The sequence below is a fragment of the Haliotis rufescens genome, unplaced genomic scaffold, assembly GCF_023055435.1.
Source record: "Haliotis rufescens isolate VD_foot unplaced genomic scaffold, xgHalRufe1.0.p SCAF_15, whole genome shotgun sequence".
NCBI lineage: Eukaryota > Metazoa > Mollusca > Gastropoda > Lepetellida > Haliotidae > Haliotis > Haliotis rufescens.
The window spans coordinates 6346394-6370726 of NW_025963835.1; the positions used below are offsets into that span (position 1 = coordinate 6346394).

The 24333-nt window shown below is 40.4% G+C and overlaps 1 protein-coding gene across 1 annotated transcript in view; it reads left to right on the top strand.

The window, feature by feature from the left end:
* LOC124135005 (sodium- and chloride-dependent GABA transporter ine-like) overlaps nucleotides 1-24333 on the top strand; it is a 95462-nt gene that overhangs the window by 55489 nt on the left and 15640 nt on the right. Inside the window, exons 3-11 of the mRNA XM_046500158.2 lie at nucleotides 3511-3796; nucleotides 5386-5518; nucleotides 8493-8627; nucleotides 10148-10251; nucleotides 12476-12600; nucleotides 18653-18765; nucleotides 21172-21312; nucleotides 21591-21690; nucleotides 22879-22979. Coding sequence (XP_046356114.1) covers nucleotides 3511-3796; nucleotides 5386-5518; nucleotides 8493-8627; nucleotides 10148-10251; nucleotides 12476-12600; nucleotides 18653-18765; nucleotides 21172-21312; nucleotides 21591-21690; nucleotides 22879-22979 — 1238 coding nt within the window. The remainder of the gene's footprint in view (nucleotides 1-3510; nucleotides 3797-5385; nucleotides 5519-8492; nucleotides 8628-10147; nucleotides 10252-12475; nucleotides 12601-18652; nucleotides 18766-21171; nucleotides 21313-21590; nucleotides 21691-22878; nucleotides 22980-24333) is intronic.

A 24333-nucleotide genomic window follows, 5' to 3' on the forward strand; every position in this document is an offset into this window, starting at 1 on the left:
CCAGCGGTACCAGTTTCAAAGTTGCAACTTCCATTCCAGACTATGCTTTTTAAAGTATTTTGAATAAGTCATACTGTCCGTAACAGTTGTTTTGTGTTACACTTTAGAGGTTGCATGATTAAACAACATATTCCGCCATCAATGTAACATAACAATATGAATATTTATTTTATAGTTTTTTATTACGTGTTTCAATCGTTATCTATCGTGTTGTTGTACTGATTTGCGATCACAAGCGTTGATACTACTTTATTTCGTTTATCCGACATACTCGTAAATCCGACATAATCATATGCAACCATCGATGTCGGATTAGCGGGACTTGACTGTATGTATTCTTAACGTATAATTTCTCGTCATGATATGGCTGAATTATTGCTGATGTGACTCACTCACTCACTCTCGATTGTCTTAACGTGGGTATTTAGAATCAATGCATTGCCAATAGATTTCATAAAGTAAGAAAATAATCAACTTGTTTGCAGCATGAGGTTTATGTGCACAGGGTCAATCCGATTGGCCAATCTAAATTTCTTTCTCCATAATATGTACCTCACAGTTGTTATCCATATTGTATTCAAAACATTCATTTATTATCCTCCTCCACAAAGGAGTTTGTCTGTCCGTCCATACATTCGCTTCTCAAATGGGACATAGTTGCTCAAACACTATTTAAGTTAGAGAAATGAAACTTTACACACTGATGTAACTGGTCATGGTCTTATATGAGTTGGAAAATTGGTGCCTTAGAGGGAAGTGTCAAGTGAGTTGTTCCCCACAGATGTTCCTGGGCAACATGGATAATCACAATGACCGAACAATCGCTTCCAAAAGTGAGAGAGATATGGCAATTGGTATTGGGAGGAAAGGTACAGATAGTCGATGTGAAAATTGTAAGAATATGCGGGAAAGACCAAATTTAACCCCCCTGTTTATAAAATTGACTTGTCTGACATTGTTGCTGTCCATTTTCTGTTCAGGGTCTCATCATTATTTAAATAGGGGTAGATATTTTTAAAGCATGTACTTTTTACTAAAGTCCTTCAAGTGGTTGTACATAATGTTGATGTCTCATTTAACAGGGTTAGAATTTGTTTAGGCACAAGCAAATTTTTGCTTGTGGTTTTAAAAGTTACAAGCAAAATATAAAATCAACAAGCAAATATTTTTCTCAACTCAAAACTTCAAAATATATATCACAAGATTGCATGATCATGATATGTGCTGCATATAAATAATGGCTTGATTATGCATGTCATGACATTCAGATAACAAAGTAATTAAATTACACTCATAAAACATTTATCAAAGAAAATATCTGCATGTTTGTAAAACATCTTTTTCTACCACATATTATACACCATTTCAAGTTCCAATCCTATTGTTTATAAATATGTTATGTTTATCACATTATTTAGATAATGCATTTACAACTTAATTATGTTCAGTGTAAATAAAGAAAATGTAAGCTAACACATTCACAACGTCCAGATTAAGTTTCAAGGAAGCGCAAAATTGACGATTTTCGCAAACAGAATCTATAAGGTTTCATAAAAAACGCAATTGGAAAAATATTTTAAAAAGAATTGTAAATAGTTCGGTATCTGCCATCACCCATTTCCTGATAACAGTGGCTGTCCGTTCAGTAACATGAATAGTTTCCTCCGGTTTCGAAGAACACGTTCGTCGAAGACTGCCAAGTGACGCATCGCTAGAAAGCTTCGATAAAATTGGTTTCTAATGACATTTTCTTTGCCAAAATCTGCTACAAGGTTCGTGACTGGTCAAATCTGAGCACGTGACCTAAGTCAGCCAATCAAATTACATCTATGGTATAATGAATTTCAGAATTTGACGAAAGACTTTTGTTAAATTGTGATATTTTCTGAACGTTTTAAGCAGGAAATTGTGATCTATATTACAAATATGGAACTTCATTGATGTATCATGCCAGGTTACGAGCTGTGACAAAGATTTTTCATGCTTATATTTTTGCTTTAAACATCGTGTCCGAACCGAGGAAATTGAGACGACGAAAACCAAGAAGTCATTTGACTTACATTACACGCGATCGCACGAAAAGATGGAAATAATAACTTAATTGTTAGTTTGACAACTTTAAGATAGATCTATATTTTTTATATTTTATCTTTTACTTTGTATAATATATTTAAAGATTTGCTTGAAACGTCTTTACATTGCTCTTTGACATGTTCGATGTGGACCCGTTGTCGAAGACTGTTTTAGAGATTTTATTTTCAATATCATTGCAGGAAATAGTGAAAAAAAAATTTAATTAATCGATAAGAAATGATAAATTGGAATGGAATGCGTATTTCAGACATTGTGAAATGTGATAGATTTAATAAATGAATGATATGACAGGTAGGTTAATAAAATTATATACTATTTTGACGTCACTTTGGCTTGGTCAGTCAACCAGCCTTACGGGTGTTGTCTGGGATTCGAGGATGGCATGTCATATTAAAAAAAAGAAACGACCTTGGGTCAATTGAATAAATTACCGATGACATAGTTTTTAAGGCATTTGATTGGTCTCACGAAAATAGACATATGTCATTTGCATAATATTAATCTCCGTGCTATATGTTCATTGGTCAAAAAGAGCCCCGAATAGTCCGCGTTCACGAAAGTTGAAAGGAAGTAAAAGTTTTTCCAGAAACGCGAATGGGGAGGTAACTCTAAATTGGAGGTAAACAAATCAAGGAAAATCTTCGTGAAATCAAAAGTTATGATAATATCACAGTGAATTTAGAAATCTAGGTATTTCTCAACCAGTTGTGAAACGGAAAAAAGCAAGACGCAATAAATATCGTCTTTATTTTGATTTATAGACGCAAAATCATAAATTAAGACGCATTTTGCGTCGTAGCGTCCCTTAATTTCGAACCCTGTTTAAGAAATAAACAATTAAAGAAGAGACACTAGTCAAGACTGAGTTCGATAATTGGTGCCATTTTTTTTTTTTTACAGAGCTATGGCTCTTGCCCTGTGCTTTTCAACTAAGTGCATAGTGTCTGCAATGGGGACAAGTTTTCTCAGAAACTGCTGACGTTACATGAATGAAAGTTTGCATGCTTATTAGACTATATGTAAGAGATACTTTTCAAGACTGTACGAAAATTGGTAACGTTAATTAATCTTTTCCAGACTTACCTCCCTTGCTACGTTTTTAGATTTTGAGCATGCACAGTTACGGCCCTTGATCCATGTTATTTTACAAAGTGCATAGTGTCTGCAATGGGGACAAGTTTTCTCAGAAACTACTGATGATAGGTATCTCTTAGACTGAGTTTACTTTTCCAGAGAAGGGGCCTTTTGCAATAATTTCATTTTTTCTGATGACATAAAGCGACACAAGTACTTATCTCTTCTCATGGCTTTTTAGGACTCTTTTTCTATTGTTTATGTTCACTACTAATGTGCCCCATGGCGGGGGATAGTAATAACGCTGTTTTCTTGCTTAATCTGTAGTGATGTAATTTGTAGGTGCAGGTCTTGCGACAGTGGTGATATCATTCCTCTTCACCACCTACTACATCATCATCATCACCTGGTCCTTCTACTACCTGTTCAGCACATTCCAGGCGGAGTTGCCGTGGAAGGGATGCAATCACACCTGGAGTTCCGACATGTGCTGGGAGGGAGACGCCAAAAATGTATCCGCCGCCACAGTGTTCCATTACCTTGGTAACACAACAAATTCCAGTTTTGACATTGACATGGACATGGAAAGGACTAATAAGACAAGATCACCAACGGAAGATTTTTATTAGTAAGTAGATGCATTTCAATCATAAAGTTATTTTAGATCACCTGTACTGTGAGTTCAGGTGAGCTACAACGTTTTGAGGACTCAATTTTCTGTCCTTAAAAAGCTTGCTGTGATGTAACAGAAGCTTGTGTGGAAATCACATGAAAATATTTGATATTGTAAGAGGGTTGTGAGGAGACTGGAGTTAATTGGTTCAGTGATGGGGTAGGGTGGGAAGGTGCAGTGTGTGGGATAGTTGAATACACTAATATGGAAACAGAGTGAACAGGCTGTGGTAGAGGAACAGGGTGAATATAAGGATGTAATACAGGAACAGGGTGAATATAAGGATGTAATACAGGAATAGGGTGAATATAAGGATGTAATACAGGAACAGGGTGAATATAAAGATGTAATACAGGAAGAGGGTGAATATAAGGATGTTATACAGGAACAGGATGAATATAAGGATGTAATACAGGAACAGGGTGAATATAAGGATGTTATACAGGAACAGGGTGAATATAAGGATGTAATACAGGAACAGGGTGAATATAAGGCTGTTATACAGGAACAGGGTGAATATAAGGATGTAATACAGGAACAGGGTGAATATAAAGATGTAATACAGGAACAGGGTGAATATGAAGATGTAATACAGGAACAGGGTGAATATGAAGATGTAATACAGGAACAGGGTGAATATAAAGATGTAATACAGGAACATGGTGAATTTAAGGATGTTATACAGGAACAGGGTGAATATAAGGATGTAATACAGGAACAGGGTGAATATGAAGATGTAATAAAGGAGCAGGGTGAATATGAAGATGTAATACAGGAACAGGGTGAATATGAAGATGTAATACAGGAACAAAGTGAATATAAAGATGTAATACAGGAACAGGGTGAATATAAAGATGTAATACAGGAACAGGATGAATATAAAGATGTAATACAGGAACAGGGTGAATAAGAAGATGTAATACAGGAACAGGGTGAATATGAAGATGTAATACAGGAACAGGGTGAATATGAAGATGTAATACAGGAACAGGGTGAATATGAAGATGTAATACAGGAACAGGGTGAATATGAAGATGTAATACAGGAACAGGGTGAATATGAAGATGTAATAAAGGAGCCGGGTGAATATGAAGATGTAATACAGGAACAGGGTGAATATGAAGATGTAATAAAGGAACAGGGTGAATATGAAGATGTAATACAGGAACAGGGTGAATATAAAGATGTAATACAGGAACAGGATGAATATAAAGATGTTATACAGGAACAGGATGAATATAAGGATGTTATACAAGAACAGAATGAATATAAAGATGTTATACAGGAACAGGATGAATATAAGAATGTTATACAGGAACAGGGTAAATATAAGGATGTTATACAGGAACAGGGTGAATAAAGGAATATGATGCCAGAGATTATGGCCACAATGTAAGATTTGTTGGGTATGTTATATTGTTTGGTCAGGCTTGATAAGGCATTGATGTGGTATGGTGTTAAATGTAGTGTGAACATGTTGAAGATTGTTGAGGTGCAGCAGAAGCCAACCCTGCTGTTAATAATGAATGTGGATTACCTTGCAGCCAGCGTGTGTTGGAGCAGTCATCAGGCATCAACGACCAGGGAAAGATCCGGTGGGAGCTGGCCCTCATCCTGCTGATGTGCTGGACACTGGTGTACTTCTGTATCTGGAAGGGGCCCAAGTCAACCGGCAAGGTGAACACAATTTCCACCGCTCATATTGCTGTAACTAATTATATAGGCCCAAGTCAACCGGCAGGGTGAACACAATTCCCACCACTCATAATGCTGTAACTAATTATATAGGCCCAAGTCAACCGGCAAGGTGAACACAATTCCCACCACTCATAATGCTGTAACTAATTATATAGGCCCAAGTCAACCGGCAAGGTGAACACAATTCCCACCACTCATAATGCTGTAACTAATTATATAGGCCCAAGTCAACCGGCAAGGTGAACACAATTCCCACCACTCATAATGCTGTAACTAATTATAAAGGCCCAAGTCAACCGGCAAGGTGAACACAATTCCCACCACTCATAATGCTGTAACTAATTATAAAGGCCCAAGTCAACCGGCAAGGTGAACAGACTTCACACTGCTCATAGTGCTATAACTAATTATATAGGCCCAAGTCAACCAGCAAGGTGAACACAATTCCCACCGCTCATAGTGCTGTAACTAATTATAAAGGCCCAAGTCAACCGGCAAGCTGAACAGACTTCACACCGCTCATAGTGCTATAACTAATTATATAGGCCCAAGTCAACTGGCAAGGTGAACACAATTCCCACCACTCATATTGCTGTAACTAATTATAAAGGCCCAAGTCAACCGGCAAGGTGAACAGACTTCACACCGCTAATAGTGCTATAACTAATTATAAAGGCCCAAGTCAACCGGCAAGGTGAACACAATTCGCATCACTCATAGTGCTGTAACTAATTATATAGGCCCAAGTCAACTGGCAAGGTGAACACAATTCCCACCGCTCATATTGCTGTAACTAATTATAAAGGCCCAAGTCAACCAGCAAGGTGAACAGACTTCACACTGCTAATAATGCTATAACTAATTATATAGGCCCAAGTCAACCGGCAAGGTGAACACAATTCCCAACGTTCATAGTGCTGTAACTAATTATAAAGGCCCAAGTCAACCGGCAAGGTGAACAGACTTCACACCGCTAATAGTGCTATAACTAATTATAAAGGCCCATGTCAACCGGCAAGGTGAACAGACTTCACACCGCTTATAGTGCTATAACTAATTATATAGGCCCAAGTCAACCAGCAAGGTGAACAGACTTCACACCGCTAATAGTGCTATAACTAATTATATAGGCCCAAGTCAACCAGCAAGGTGAACACAATTCACACTGCTCAAACTCTGCACGGTTGAATGTGATATTTATTGTGTAACTTGAAAATGGGAATCTTTACACTCTTTAGGATTTTAGTGGTCGATGGTTTGTGACCAAAGCAAACCATGCTCACACATTAGTTTCATTATAATTATCGTGAAAGTGACAGTCGGAATGTGTTTTCTAATCATGCAACCTCGAAAACGTTAACACGATGTATTCCAAACGACAGTTACGACCCGTACAACTGATTCCGTCAAAATTATCGTCTATCTCTAGCTTCCGCAGGCATAAACATTTGAGCGGAGGAGGCGTTGCACAGTACATGCCATACAATCTCATACATATATTAGACATTCAGTAATGTTCGTTTGTTCAGTTTTCAAAATATAAATCGAGAACTGTGTCAACATATTTTCCAAGGGTAGTCTGAAATGGAAGTCGCCAGGTTGAAACGAGTGCCGTGAAGCTCGAGAAAGCTGCTTTCTAATTGGCTGATGTCAACTTCTTATTAGTCATTTCAGTGGTCGGTCAAAATTCGCAAAAGGTCGTTCTGATGTGACCCGTAATGGGATGTCCTCAGATCTTTGTTTAGAGAACCTAGATCTGATTTTAATGAGATTGAAAAACACATAAAAGTCATAATATCGATTTGTTTTAATGTCCAAATTTTATTTGTCATCATAGATGTTTCTTGAATTAAAGTCGAAAATGTGTTGGGGAAATACATGTATATATATTACAAATAAAACATTCAAATAAAAAATTACCAGTTTTTGTTGCAAAAATTTATCTATGATAAATGGTCCCAAAATTCAGGAAATAGCATTTAAGAGCATCTAGCGGGTATTCGTAAAATTAGATTTGCTTACATATAAAATAAGCCTAGTTGCACCCCTGCCAGTGAATGAAGTCGTCCATGGCTGTGCTGATTGTAAATCGAAATAAATGTCCTTGGCTTATAAGGACCTGTATTGCACAGAAGACACATGTGTTCAGCAAATAATTTGTAGCGAACTGACATGTGCTAATGAGAGATAAGATAAAAGTCATTGTAATCAACTAAGATCTGTCCCATTATTGGAATTTGCTGGTTGTAGTCGGAGACATCTTGGCTAAGGGAATTAACTACCGCCCGGATATTATGAAATATTGTTTACATGGTTACCAAAATGGTCAGTTGTGAATGCATGTATTGCACATATGCAGCAACCCCGGGAGGTTAACAGCAGGATGTCGGAGTGTATCAGTTACATGCCAGACCGTGGCGCTGATGGTTAATGATAAACTGTTGGGGAGGGCCATCAATTTATTTTATGGTTCTGATGCCGTGATATAACTTGAATACTGTTCGAGGCAGCGTTAAAGGACTCACTCACTCACTATATGTTAATGTTAGCTGTATCTCCTTCTCCTGACAGATGTTTTTGTGTCATACCTTCATTGTGGCTAGACTGTATATTGGAGCATCATTGTACCTTGTGTAGAGATTCAAGTATCGTACCTCCATTGTGTCTTGTCACAGCAAGGTGTATTGTTACACCCCAAGGTGTGGTGATAGACGACTGTATATTGGAGCATCATTGTACCTTGTGTAGAGATTCAAGTATCGTAAGATCCTGTATTGCGGTAAGGGCTGAGATGAGTCCAAATTCACTTTCCAGGTACCTGACCCAACCCTGATACCCATGGTAGTTGGGTACAATATGTCCAGTTAGGAATTGTGTTACCCGGAGCCTTGACAAAAACTATTTAGCTGACATGTATGACATAGTCTGATCAATCCACCATTGTGTACTGAAGGTTGTGTACTTCACGGCCACATTCCCCTATGTGGTGCTGGTCATCCTGCTGGTGAGAGGGCTCACGCTGGACGGCGCCATGGACGGCATCCGATTCTTCATTGAACCAAAATGGGAACAGCTTTTAGATGCCAAGGTAGGTCACTTGTCTCCAATGTGAAAAGATTTGTGATGCAAAAGGAGATTTGTCTTAAATGTACATTTGAGATGCAAATGTAAGCAAGGATTATATCCTACCTAAATATTATCCCGGGGGAAGTTTTACTTTAGGGTATAGTATCCTACCTTAGTGTGGGAAATCTGGGATAGGTTATGTCCAAAAGTTAAAGGTAATTCATCCCAGTGAAACATACCTAAGTGGAAATAGGTGAATCAGTGTATATTATGCCATGACAGACTTCCTTTACACATGCATTGCATGCTGTCATGACATTCATGCTGTCAGCTGATCGCATGACTTCATGACTTTGAGGTTTGACATTGACATTGTCAGTTGATTTGATCAACCATGGATGGAACAGAGTATTCCAAGTATTCAGTTACTTAAATAAAATAAATAGGATAAATAAAACTAGCAATAGGTTAAAATATTCTAGTGTTATTTATGTTGATACTTACATTTTCATCATGTTTGGTTGGGGTATGTGGGGGGAAATATATGTTGATGGGATTAAACACACTTGTATGGGTTCAAATTCACTAGGGCGAATCATCCTGACACTAGAGAATTTTATCCCGGGATTAAAAATAGGGTAGGATAATGTTCACTCTTACACAAACACGGGTCACTTGTCCCAAATTTGAATAGGTCCTGGAAGCCATTAAAGATCGTGAATCACAGAATAGCTACAAGATACAAAGACCGGAAACTAGTTCCAAATGAGTACATAGATTCTAAACGCAAAAGTGAATCTCTTGTCTTAAATGGGAATAGGTTATAGATGCAAACATAGGTTGCTGGTCCAAGTGAGTACAGCTTGGAGATGGATATAGTGGTAACCAGACTCAAATGGGAATAGGTAAAAGATGGATAAACACACCCCTGGTGTCTTGGATATAGGCTTTACTTTAAATTCAGAAGTTGAGACATGGGTGCCTGGTTGTACAATGTGTTCTACAACGTGCTTCCTGGTGCTGTGCAGTTACCTGGGGCACGGGTGGCCCAGTCGTCTAAGGCGCTGCGATTCGCTGTGCAGAGTTAAGTCCCTTGAGTATGCGAGAAACCTATGATTGTGGGTTCGAATCCCAGTTTGCCCCAATTATGTTTCTAGGTTTGCCAGCACCATACCCATGTTCGTGGGTTTCACTGAAGTGGTAGACACTCTGAGACCGGAATCACTTAGGGCTTTCCTCCCACATTAAGCTGACACGCCAGGATATAACTGAAATACTGTTAAAAGCCACATTAAACTCACTCACTCACTCACTGTGCAGTTACCTCCCTTTCCTTTCCAAACCCAAGAGACTGCTGATCATGAGTTTGAATCCAGGACTTAAACCTGTTATGATCCTTGGTCTGTTAGCGCCATATCACACTTGTCCTCCCACCTTACGCTGACATGTGATGTGATTCTGTTGCATAGGGTGGGATAAACAACAAACAAACAAACATAGGCTGTGTTCAACCCAGCTAACATTATTCATGTGTTCCAACAGGTTTGGGTGAACGCTGCTGCACAGACCTTCAACTCTCTGGGCGTCGCGTTTGGCGGCCTCATCACGATGTCCAGTTACAGCAAGTTCAATAACAGCATTCTCAGGTGAGTTATCTTCCTTTTTGACTTCTGTATATTGTACAAATTGTTTCACCATTGTTTTCTTTATCTACCTGACTGTCTTCCTGACATTTCTGTAGAATCTGTGACTATCATCATAATCGTCATCATCTTCATCTTCATCATGTTATATATATATATATATATACCCGTGAAGATCCAGGGTAGAATAGGTCTACAGTAACCCATGCTTGCCGTAAAAGGCGACTGTGCTTGTCATAAGAGGCGACTAACGGGATCGGGTGGTCAGGCTCACTGACTTGGTTGATGCATGTTATCGGATCCCAATTTCGTGGATTGATGCTCATGATGTCTATCACTGGATTGTCTGGTCCAGATTTGATTATTTACAGACCGCCATCATATAGCTGGAATATTGCTGAGTGCGGCGTTAAGCAACAAACAAACAATATATATATATATAACTGTCAGAATGTATGACGGCCACTATTGTTTGTGTCACCACTGCTCATGTTCAATGTCTGTCCAGGGCTATGTTCTAGGGAGGACCATTAGGACTCCTGTGTTATGTTGATAGCAGTATTGGTAGTGGTGTGTTTACAGATGTCATAAGCTCAGTCAGTAGGTGTGTGTGTTATCAGAGCTTCCTGATTTACAGTAGCTCATGTTGTAGTCTGTTGTTAACTGTTCTCAATGGAATACCCACAGACAAGAAATACTCTGAATAAAAACGACTTGTAGGATACATACTGGAGAAATAGTTTTTCAAAATTATAGCTAGTATCTAGCGCTGTATTATGCAGTGTCAATTACCACTGTCATTGATGTAATATCAAATTGTCATGAACATAAAACTTTGCATCACTAGTTTGATCAATTCTTACATCCTTTATTCACATTTATGCGTCCTTTTATACGTCATTCATCCCATCATTTATCTGTCTTGTCTTCAGTACTATCTTTCTATCATCATTCTTATTAAAATATGTAAAGTGATTGTATATTATTATTATTACGAAAAACATCATTTGGATAATATAAAATATACATCTTGTTGACACAATATCTTAAATTGTTAAAAGGGCAGTTTATTCTATTTTAAACAGACATTTTGCTCAACCACAATTGTGTATATTGTCATGTTGTATTTCAGGATGTCATAATTACAGTGTGTCATTTTTTTTTGTAGGCGTTCGCTTTTTCATACACACATGTATGAAATGAATAGTGTGAATGTTGTTTGGAAGTTGGAGACTATCTCGTGTCTCCGCTGATGCTGACTCATATTCTGCCTAATGTTATTCAAATCACACATTTTCTTTATACTGCAGTAGTTGTTTATTTTACATTACTTTCAGGTTTTAAAGTTGTTCGTAATGAAAAGTTTGTGTTAAATTACATTAGCTCATAAGAGATTTACCGGGTATTTTAAGGCTTTTTGATATTGTGTAAACTTCATGCCAAAATATTTATCCTATTCATATCTAAGAAGTAAATATTGCTGCACTATGAATGTGATTTTTAAAAATATTTTGTTATCCAGTGATTATGCTGGAGTCATCATCATGTAATATAGTGCTCTACATTATTTCATACATGATTTCTTTTCATCATCTGTGTTGACGATTGAATAACATGTGTGACATTCAAATATTATTTTTTAAATTTTTTTTATAAAAGATATAAGGCTGAAATCAGCTTTTCATCTCAAAACTTTATTGCATTATTGGAAAGAAATATTTGTTAGACGGTAAGTGTTTCAGATAAATCATCAGGTCCAAGTTCAAGTGAAGTGTAGAGTAAATTGTGAGGATGGAAGTTTGATTGCTGTTTATGATCATGTGGTGTTGTGTGATGTGATGTGGTGTGGTGTGGTGTGGTGTGGTTGGGGGAGGGGGGGGGCTAAGGTTTTATGATCATAGGTGGTAGGGAGTGTGTGGGGTTATGGGTTTGGTGCCACGTGGTCAGTGTAGGAATATTGATTGTGGGCGATGAAGGTCTCAAATATGTCTAGAAAAGCCAACATCTGTGTCCCTGTTGTATTTTAATCCTAAGATTTGTTAGTTTTCTGATGCTATGGAAGATCAAAATGGATTTTGAGAGGCTAATGAAAACGATATATAGTTTGTAAAAGATATTAACTCAGTAGAAACCCTAGAATAGGAAGTCGGCTTGACAAATTGAATGACTGATTTTTTGGGCCTAGGCACCACTAGACATGTTCTTCATAACCTTATCTGCCTTCCAGAGATGTGTTATCTTTGGCGGTAGTCGACGCTTTTACCTGCATTCTGGCTGGCTTCGCGATTTTCTCCATCTTGGGCAACTTGGCCCTGACACAGAATAAAGACGTAGCTGATGTGGTTCAAGAAGGTGAGTCCTGGCCATTGCAGCCAGGATTTGCAGAGGGTCAAAGTCATGGATTGAGTCCATGGCCACTTGCAAATTTGAAGGTCAAGGTCATTTGAAGGTCCCTGATTTATGGTCATGTTTTCAGACTTGTCAGCAATTCTTGTAAACATAACATAAATTCCACAAATTTCTTTTCATGATGAATGAAATGGTCTATCCCTTTTGTCAAATGACACATAGTTGGTTGTATCATGAAATCAGAATGATTTTGAAAGCAATGAGAAAGTCTTACTATCATCTTACTGCCCTTATTTTATGCATGTGTGTTTCATGTTTTCCAAAAAACACTGATGCATGTTTCAAAAATATAAACCAAACTTGAGGAATTTCTTATTTCCTGTCTTCATCTTCATCTGACCTTGATGCCTTGTCTGAAGTAAACCAAATGACCTATTTTAGATTCAAAAGCTTGCATGAATCATTTTTTTCCAGTAATGGACCAGGAAGCCACAGGAAGTACCACTTGGGTAGCATCAGTTATTGTTGACATGCTGTGTGGCTGTTATTTGAAAGGAGGACAGCAGGATTGCTATGTGTATGATATGTCAACACTATCAGTGTCCTCACATGATACACTGGAGTTGTAGCCTGTGGGAGCATGATCTTTGTGTGATTTGGGAGATAACCTACTTCTACAGTGAAAGCACAGTGTGTTTATTTCCCATGATTCTTTGGTGCAAGCGACTGAGTGAAGCAGCAGGCACCAGTATTGAGTTGTGTGTCAATCTGAGTTATGGAAAAGTTGATAAATAGTTTGTTCCTGTGTGTGCTCAACCTTGTTTTTTGTAACTGGTCCGTCATGTTTTCGTGTATTGCCACACATACTTTAATTATTGTAGTAACCGCATTATTTCAAAATAACGGCCAACTTTCATTGAAAAAGAAATACCTTTCCAGAAATGTTAGCCTCTGCAGTGATTCGGCTTTTGAATGAACTGTTTCAATCAGAGGTGGTTGTTCTGATTTGAAATCTCTGATTGACAATCAAAATCTAGTATGTTCCAAATTCAGGGTATATGTTGGGTTCAACTGTATTTCAGTAATATCTTGGCAAACATGTCACTTTTTATTTATAGTGGAGAAAATGTCAAACTTTATCCATATGCCACTTTAGGTGGTGACACAGCTAGGATTTTTATCACACATACCATAATGTCCTCTCCCATCGGAGAGCCCACAGTAGCCAGCCAATCAACAGACACACTGTCCTTAATTGATGGCTTAAGATTTCACTACATGATATTGAGCTCACTTTGAATGCATCTAGCGAGCTACAGTGATTTGGCGCTATTTTATTCCAAAGATTCACTGCTAGCAGTGATTGTTTTCATCACAACGAAAAATGACGTTACCACGGTGTATAGACATTTAGTTTTTTTTTCTGGTTTTAGAACCCTTGTAGTTAGGGGATCCATGTTGTAGTTAAAAGTTGCTATTTAAAAGTCACCCTTAAATCATCACCCATTAAAAGATATCTTAAAGGTAACTATGAAGCAATGCTCAGATGGATACAGGATAAAGTTAGAAGCATAGTTATCAATCTGTCTTGAGGATGGAGCTCATTTAAGGGACAGGGAAGTCTGTCTGAGGGGTGGGAGCTCATCTAAGGGACAGGGTAGTCTGTCTGAGGGGTGGGAGCTCATCTAAGGGACAGGGAAGTCTTCCTGAGGGGTGGGAGCTCATCTAAGGGACTTGGAAGTCTTCCTGAGGGGTGGGAGCTCATCTAAGGGACAGGAAGTCTTCCTGAGGGGTGGGAGCTCATCTAAGGGACAGGGAAGTCTGTCTGAGGGGTGGGAGCTCATCTAAGGGACAGGGAAGTCTGTCTGAGGGGTGGGAGCTCATTTAAGGGACATGGAAGTCTTCCTGAGGGGTGGGAGATCATCTAAGGGACATGGAAGTCTTCCTGAGGGGTGGGAGCTCATCTAAGGGACTGGGAAGTCTGTCTGAGGGGCGGGAGCTCATCTAAGGGACATGGAAGTCTTCCTGAGGGGTGGGAGCTTATCTAGGGGACAGGGAAGTCTGTCTGAGGGGTGGGAGCTCATCTAAGGGACATGGAAGTCTTCCTGAGGGGTGGGAGCTCATCTAAGGGACAGGAAATCTGTCAGAGGGGTGGGAGCTCATCTAAGGGACAGGGAATCTGTCTGAGGGGTAGGAGCTCATCCAAAGGACAGGGAAGTCTTCCTGAGGGGTGGGAGCTCATCTAAGGGACATGGAAGTCTTCCTGAGGGGTGGGAGCTCATCTAAGGGACAGGGAAGTCTTCATGGGGTGGGGAGCTCATCTAAGGGACAGGGAAGTCTTCCTGAAGGGTAGGAGCTCATCAAAGAGACAGGGAAGTCTTCCTGAAAGGTAGGAGTTCATCCAAGTGACAGGGAAGTCTTCCTGAGGGGTGGGACCTCATCTAGGGGACAGGGAAGTCTGAGGGGTGGGAGCTCATATAAGGGACAGGGAAGTCTTCCTGAGGGATGGGACCTCATCTAAGGGACAGAAAGTCTTCCTGAGGGGTGGAAGCTCATCTAAGGGACGGGGAAGTCTTCCTGAGGAGTGGGAGCTCATCTAAGGGACAGGGAAGTCTGTCAGAGGGGTTGGAGCTCATCTAAGGGACAGGGAAGTCTGTCTGAGGGGCGGGAGCTCATCTAAGGGACAGGGAAGTCTGTCTGAGGGGTGGTAGCTCATCTAAGGGACAGGGAAGTCTTCCTGAGGGGTGGGAGATCATCTAAGGGACATGGAAGTCTTCCTGAGGGGTCAGAGCTTATCTAGGGGACAGGGAAGTCTGTCTGAGGGGTGGGAGCTCATCTAAGGGACATGGAAGTCTTCCTGAGGGGTGGGAGCTCATCTAAGGGACAGGAAATCTGTCAGAGGGGTGGTAGCTCATATAAGGAACAGGGAATCTGTCTGAGGGGTAGGAGTTCATCCAAAGGACAGGGAAGTCTTCCTGAGGGGTGGGAGCTCATCTAAGGGACATGGAAGTCTTCCTGAAGGGTAGGAGCTCATCCAAGGGACAGGGAAGTCTTCCTAAAGGGTAGGAGTTCATCCAAGTGACAGGGAAGTCTTCCTGAGGGGTGGGACCTCATCTAGGGGACAGGGAAGTCTGTCTGAGGGGTGGTAGCTCATATAAGGGACAGGGAAGTCTTCCTGAGGGATGGGACCTCATCTAAGGGACAGAAAGTCTTCCTGAGGGGTGGAAGCTCATCTAAGGGACGGGGAAGTCTTCCTGAGGAGTGGGAGCTCATCTAAGGGACAGGGAAGTCTGTCTGAGAGGTAGGAGCTCATCTAAGGGACAGGGAAGTCTTCATGGGGGAGGGAGCTCATCTAAGGGACAGGGAAGTCTTCCAGAGGGGTGGTAGCTCATCTAAGGGACAGGAAAGTCTTCCTGTAGGGTGGGAGCTCATCTAAGGGACAGGGAAGTCTTCATGAGGGGTGGGAGATAATCAAGGGGACAGGGAAGTCTGTCTGAGGGGTTGGAGCTCATCTAAGGGACATGGAAGTCTTCCTGAGGGGTGGGAGCTCATCTAAGGGACAGGGAAGTCTTCCAGAAGGATGGGAGCTCATCTAAGGGACAGGGAAGTCTTCATGAGGGGTGGGAGTTCATCCAAGTGACAGGGAAGTCTTCCTGAGGGGCGGGAGCTAATCTAAGGGACGGGGAAGTCTTCCTGAGGAGTGGGAGCTCATCTAAGGGACAGGGAAGTCTGTCTGAGGGGTAGGAGTTCATCCAAGTGACAGGGAAGTCTTCCTGAGGGGTGGGAGCTCATCTAAGAGACAGGGAAGTCTTCCTAAAGGGTAGGAGCTCATCCAAAGGACAGGGAAGTCTTCCTGAAGGGGAGGAGTTCATTCAAGTGACAGGGAAGTCTTCCTGAGGGGTGGGACCTCATCTAGGGGACAGGGAAGTCTTCATGGGGGAGGGAGCTCATCTAAGGGACAGGGAAGTCTTCCAGAGGGGTGGTAGCTCATCTAAGGGACAGGAAAGTCTTCCTGAGGGGTGGGAGCTCATCTAAGGGACATGGAAGTCTTCCTGAGGGGTGGGAGCTCATCTAGGGGACAGGAAAGGCTGTCTGAGAGGTAGGAGTTCATCCAAGTGACAGGGAAGTCTTCCTAAGGGAAGGGACCTCATCTAAGGGACATGGAAGTCTTCCTGAGGGGTACGAGTTCATCCAAGTGACAGGGAAGTCTTCCTGGGGGTGGGAGCTCATCTAAGGGACAGGGAAGTCTTCATGAGGGCTGGGAACTCATTTAAGGGACAGGGAAGTCTGTCTGAGGAGTGGGAGCTCACCTAAGGGACAGGGAAGTGTGTCTGAGGGGCGGGAGCTCATCTAAGGGACAGGGAAGTCTTCCTGAGGGGTGGGACCTCATCCATGTGACCGGGAAGTCTTCCTGAGGGGTGGGAGCTCATCTAGGGAACAGGAAGTCTTCCTAAGGGGTGGGAGCTCATCTAAGGGACAGGGAAGTCTTCCTGAGGGGTGGGAGATCATCTAAGGGACATGGAAGTCTTACTGAGGGCTGGGAGCTCATCTAAGGGACAGGGAAGTCTTCCTGGGGGTGGGAGCTCATCTAAGGGACAGGGAAGTCTTCCTGAGGGGTGGGAGCTCATCTAAGGGACAGGAAGTCTTCCTAAGGGAAGGGAGCTCATCTAAGGGACAGGAAGTCTTCCTGGGGGGTGGGAGCTCATCTAAGGGCTAGGGTAGTCTTCCTGAGGGGTGGGAGCTCATATAAGGGACAGGGAAGTCTTCCTGAAGGGTGGGAGCTCATCTAGGGGACAGGAAGTCTGTCTGAGGGGTTGGAGCTCATCAAAGGGACATGGAAGTCTTCCTGAGGAGTGGGACCCCACCTTTGGGACAGGGAAGTCTGTCTGAGGGGTGGGAGCTCATCTAAGGGACAGGGAAGACATTAGACACATTCACTGGTCCACCAGACAAATACACTGGTCCACTAGACACATACACTGGTCCACAAGACAAATACGCTGGTCAACTAGACACGTATGCTGGTCCATTAGACACATACACTGGTCCACTAGACAAATACACTGGTCCACAAGACAAATACACTGGTCAACTAGACACGTATGCTGGTCCATTAGACACATACACTGGTCCACTAGACAAATACGCTGGTCCACTAGACACATACACTGGTCCACTAAACAAATACACTGGTCCACTAGACACATATGCTGGTCCACTAGACACATACACTGGTCCACTAAACAAATAAACTGGTCCACTAGACACATACACTGGTCCACTAAACAAATAAACTGGTCCACTAGACACATACACTGGTCCACTAGACACATACACTGGTCCACTTAACAAATACACTGGTCCACTAGACACATATGCTGGTCCACTAGACACATACACTGGTCCACTAAACAAATACACTGGTCCACTAGACACATACACTGGTCCACTAAGCAAATACACTGGTCCACTAGACACATACACTGGTCACCTAGACACATACACTGGTCCACTAGACCAAAACTCTGGTCCACTGAACAAATACACTGGTCCACTAGACACATACGCTGGTCCACTAGAAACATACGCTGGTCCACTAGACAAATACACTGGTCCACTAGAAAAATACGCTGGTCCACTAGACACATAAGCTGATCCACTAAACAAATACGCTGGTCCACTAGACACATACACTGGTTCACACAACACATACACTGGTCCATAGTGTATACACTGGACAAATATGCTGGCCCACTAGATAAATATAGCAAATATGATATGTCAATATCTACCTTCAGCAGAATAAAAGTTGGTGTGAAACAGATATTCTGGCGTATTACAGTTGTCTAGCATATGTGCTGGGGTCTAGAGATTTTCTGTGTAGTGCAGATCCTGTTGCTATGACAAAAAGTTATGTTTGTGGAATCCTGTCAGTGACCTGGTGCATCTTGCATGTGATGGTGACTTCATATGTGACGTGTGCATCACATATGATGGACTGGTCACATCCCGAAGTCCATGCCACCCAAATGTACAACATCCATGTTTGTTGCAGGTCCTGGCCTGGTGTTTGTCATCTATCCAGAAGCCTTCACCAGTATGCCTGTCTCCCAGCTGTTTGCCGCACTTTTCTTCTTCATGCTCATCTGTCTGGGCATTGACAGTCAGGTGGGTAGCACAAACAGACGGAATAATAACTGTGAATCTGGTATCTGACAGATTTAACTCTTGATGTCTGTTTATCACTAAAATGTTGTTTATCACTAAGTTCTGTGGCTAGTCCTGTTGGTGACAAAAGAAGTTAAAATCCCTGATGTCTAAATATTGTTGATCATAAACACTTATGGCCACTGACAGTCCTGATGGTGACAGAAGAAGTTAAAATCCCTGATGTCTAAATATTGTTGATCATAAACACTTATGGCCACTGACAGTCCTGATGGTGACAGAAGAAGTTAAAATCCCTGATGTCTAAATATTGTTGATCATAAACACTTATGGCCACTGACAGTCCTGTTGGTGACAGAAGAAGTTAAAATCCCTGATGTCTAAATATTGTTCATCATAAACACTTATGGCCACTGACAGTCCTGTTGGTGACAGAAGAAGTTAAAATCCCTGATGTCTAAATGTTGTTGATCATAAACACTTATGGCCACTGACAGTCCTGATAGTGACAGAAGAAGTTAAAATCCCTGATGTCTAAATATTGTTGATCATAAACACTTATGGCCACTGACAGTCCTGATGGTGACAGAAGAAGTTAAAATCCCTGATGTCTAAATGTTGTTGATCATAAACACTTATGGCCACTGACAGTCCTGTTGGTGACAGAAGAAGTTAAAATCCCTGATGTCTAAATATTGTTGATCATAAACACTTATGGCCACTGACAGTCCTGATGGTGACAGAAGAAGTTTAAATCCCTGATGTCTAAATATTGTTGATCATAAACACTTATGGCCACTGACAGTCCTGATGGTGACAGAAGAAGTTAAAATCCCTGACGTCTAAATATTGTTGATCATAAACACTAATGGCCACTGACAGTCCTGATGGTGACAGAAGAAGTTAAAATCCCTGATGTCTAAATATTGTTGATCATAAACACTTATGACCACTGACAGTCCTGTTGGTGGCAGAAGAAGTTAAAATCCCTGATGTCTAAATATTGTTGATCATAAACACTTATGGCCACTGACAGTCCTGTTGGTGACAGAAGAAGTTAAAATCCCTGATGTCTAAATATTGTTGATCATAAACACTTATGGCCACTGACAGTCCTGATGGTGGCAGAAGAAGTTAAAATCCCTGATGTCTAAATATTGTTGATCATAAACACTTATGGCCACTGACAGTCCTGATGGTGACAGAAGAAGTTAAAATCCCTGATGTCTAAATATTGTTGATCATAAACACTTATGGCCACTGACAGTCCTGATGGTGACAGAAGAAGTTAAAATCCCTGATGTCTAAATGTTGTTGATCATAAACACTTATGGCCACTGACAGTCCTGTTGGTGACAGAAGAAGTTAAAATCCCTGATGTCTAAATCTTGTTGATCATAAACACTTATGGCCACTGACAGTCCTGATGGTGACAGAAGAAGTTAAAATCCCTGATGTCTAAATATTGTTGATCATAAACACTTATGGCCACTGACAGTCCTGTTGGTGACAGAAGAAGTTAAAATCCCTGATGTCTAAATATTGTTGATCATGAACACTTATGGCCACTGACAGTCCTGTTGGTGACAGAAGAAGTTAAAATCCCTGATGTCTAAATATTGTTGATCATAAACACTTATGGCCACTGACAGTCCTGATGGTGACAGAAGAAGTTAAAATCCCTGATGTCTAAATATTGTTGATCATAAACACTTATGGCCACTGACAGTCCTGATGGTGACAGAAGAAGTTAAAATCCCTGATGTCTAAATATTGTTCATCATAAACACTTATGGCCACTGACAGTCCTGATGGTGACAGAAGAAGTTAAAATCCCTGATGTCTAAATATTGTTGATCATAAACACTTATGGCCACTGACAGTCCTGATGGTGACAGAAGAAGTTAAAATCCCTGATGTCTAAATATTGTTGATCATAAACACTTATGGCCACTGACAGTCCTGTTGGTGACAGAAGAAGTTAAAATCCCTGATGTCTAATTATTGTTGATCATAAACACTTATGGCCACTGACAGTCCTGATGGTGACAGAAGAAGTTAAAATCCCTGATGTCTAAATATTGTTGATCATAAACACTTATGGCCACTGACAGTTCTGTTGGTGACAGAAGAAGTTAAAATCCCTGATGTCTAAATATTGTTGATCATAAACACTTATGGCCACTGACAGTCCTGTTGGTGACAGAAGAAGTTAAAATCCCTGATGTCAAAATATTGTTGATCATAAACACTTATGGCCACTGACAGTCCTGTTGGTGGCTCCATTCCCTGAGGTTGACTGCCCCATTGTCAACTCACCAGTGCTGGTGATGAGCCTCCATGTAAGTATATTCAGAAGCATCCAATGAATTGACATGTGAAGACGGAAACTGTTGATGTTTTCAGTTTGCCTCCGTGGAGGTCATTGTTACTGCCATCTCTGATCACTTCGGGGAAAAGATAAAAAAGTATCTCCGCCGGAAGGAACTCCTGGTGCTTATTGTGTGTTTGGTGTCTTGCCTGTGTGGCCTGCCAAATATAACTCAGGTAACGCCCTCTGTTCACAAATGTCCCTCTGGTAGACCTTATCATAGCTTCAATGTTATTGAACTAAATTTTCAGTAAATGGATACAAATGTGAGCACTTACATATTTTCATTCATTTCTAGTATAGCATCATTTATAGTGTGGCTTTGTGTGTTGATTTTTTTCTATTGATCAAAAGTAACATGTTGTCTCATTGGTTCCCTTCCATAGAAGCTCTTTGAATAGAATAACAAAAACATTTCATTACAAAAACGTTTGTGTTGTGTTTATCTTTGCAGGGAGGGATCTATTTTTTCCAACTGATAGATTACTACACAGCTGCCTTATCACTCATGGTGCTGGCATTCTTTGAAGTCATTGCTGTCACCTGGTTTTATGGTGAGTTGTCCTGGGAGTACAAAAATATTATGGGTTATAAAATGCAAAGTTGAAAAAAAGGACAAAAGTATGCAATAATAGTCAAATGTTGTGAATTAAGTATTAAATGTTACTAATAAAGGTAAAAAAATGCAAAGTTGAAATCATGGTCAAATGTACGCAATATAATTGTTAAATGTTCCGAAAAGATGTCATTTGAAAAGAAAGAACAATGTGTACTAAAGAACATCAGTGCGCACGAAAGGAAAGTGAACTGCTTAAGGACAACGTTGACAATGAAGAACGCCAGATGGCTCTACAATTTGTAAAACATTTCAAGTTTAATCGTCTTGTTCCGCTGTGTAGCGGTATGTTATTATGTACATATCATCACGTGTATTTTAAGGTCACCTCTTATTTTAATACCTAAGTATTAGTCTACCCTCCAATCTAACCTGCTTCACTATTACAATAGCACAGTCACCCTTGCGCTTGCCTTCTCTATTGTTTCTCTGGTCTCTATTGTCTAGCCCCAGCCCCTTACTTTCAGTGACAGGGTGCATTATGGGACTGGGCAGTTTGAATTTACACTTGTATTTGACTATGTATGGAGACAAGTTCTCAGTTCATCGCTGAAATAATTCAGTCAACTGTCACAGGGCCTCTGTTCATTAATTCAATTGAATTAAACAACTGTCATCAACAAATCAACCTGCCTTTAGTGATTCATTCACCTAAACCACTCCCGTTACAGCTGTGTATATGATAACAGCATGCCGAGGTGCACAATATATTACGTCATTTTCATAACATCTGAAAAGTGAAGGTTGTGCGAGGATTGCACTTGCGCGGTACTGTGTCAACTTCAGACAATGAAATTACGCAGAGATGTGACATGTTCACTTTCCTGTCTGATGATATCTTGTAAATGAAACTGCAAATATATCACCTATATGAAAAAGAGACACTACTAAGTGTTGTCTGAGGTTTTGTTATGAGTAAACAAACAGCATATGTCGCCACTTATTATCGTACACAGATACAAGTACGGTGCGACAATTTGTTTTATTGCAATTAACATTTATGCTAAACGCCATCGTTCATGCTTACACTACCTTATGATTCAGTGTTTATCAGATGTTCACAATATCAACCACTAGTGTAGCGTGCAATACTTTGGTGGGTGAGTTATGTTAACAACGGTTTCAGGTGCCCGACGCTTGGCTCGGGACATTGAAGAGATGACTGGACATCATCCCCCTATGTTCTTCATCGTGTGCTGGTACTTCCTTTCTCCTCTGCTGCTGTTGGTAAGCCACCGTTATAGTCTAATTAACCCCACAGGGGCAGGACAAGTTCCCAGTACACCATGCTTATCTTAACCCTCTTGGTGCCACGGGACCATATGTGGTCCCTTTAAAATGTCTCTTTTTAACTGTGAATTAAGATGTCAGTGCGCAAAACCAAACTTATGACCATAACTATCATCACCATAATCACCTCATCTTCAACATTGTGTAACTCATATTTTATAGATTACTACAGATTGTGAAAAATGGTGAGATTAGTAAAGTACTTATCACGCCTGACGCCCTTTTTCTGCCATGTTTGAATTTCAAACGAATGACAGCAAATTGTGATTATGCACCCATGTTACATACGCGTAACTTTTTTAGTATCAGAAACCAATTTGAAAAAGAAATCTGATCAGGCTGGTCAGAAAGCTTTACTTTTCCCCACTATTCAGTTATTGTTGCAAGACTGCTAACGTTTAAGCTGCAATGGAAGCTTTTTGTTCAAGTATTGCATATTTTTATCAACTGTGTGTCATGGTGATTTAGCACAACACTAGAGATGAAACGACAGTGCAGCTAGATTGTTGTGCTATTTATGATGCTAATTGGCAGAAAATATTCAAATCTAGTATGTGAAAAGATAGCAGTGATCGTTAATATTAAGGTGGTATAAAGTATATTTATGGGCAGGAAGTTCATGATCAATATGTTAAAATTGAATGGCCAAGCCTGAAGTGATCGACAGGGCACATTCGCATGAAATCTTCCTGTGCCGTGTTTTTCCTTTCATTGAAACTGTGATATGCTTTTTGATATAACTAGCGTCTGTCTAATTTACATGTAACATGCTGTGATTGTACAAGGTAACTGATAACCAATTATGTATATATTATCAAATACACAATATAAATCTTCTCAGAAAATGAAGTATATTATCATAACACGACAGGGTTCATATTTCCAACATTCTGCAATGGATGTTAGATCTAATTAAGTTTAGATTTAAAAATTATTGATGTAGATTGTACTCTTGATTATTGTATGATATTCTAGTGAACTGAACTGAACTAGAACATAGATCTAGAACATCACGATTGGGAAGATTTACACATTAACTGTTGATCGCTTTACTAACATCATTAGAATTTGGCACAGTTTTCTAATTTTGGTATGGTGACATGTGCTTTTCCTATCTGTTTGAAGGCGTGATATTGGAAGCAATAAGGGGCATATTACTGAGTAGAGGAATGGAAAGTTTTATAGTGAGAAAGCTGCCAAAATGGATCCCAGATTAAACAGCCTTTTTTATTTAGTAGCCATATGTACATTAGAATCTCGAATTAATAACATAAGCAGTCATAAATTAAAT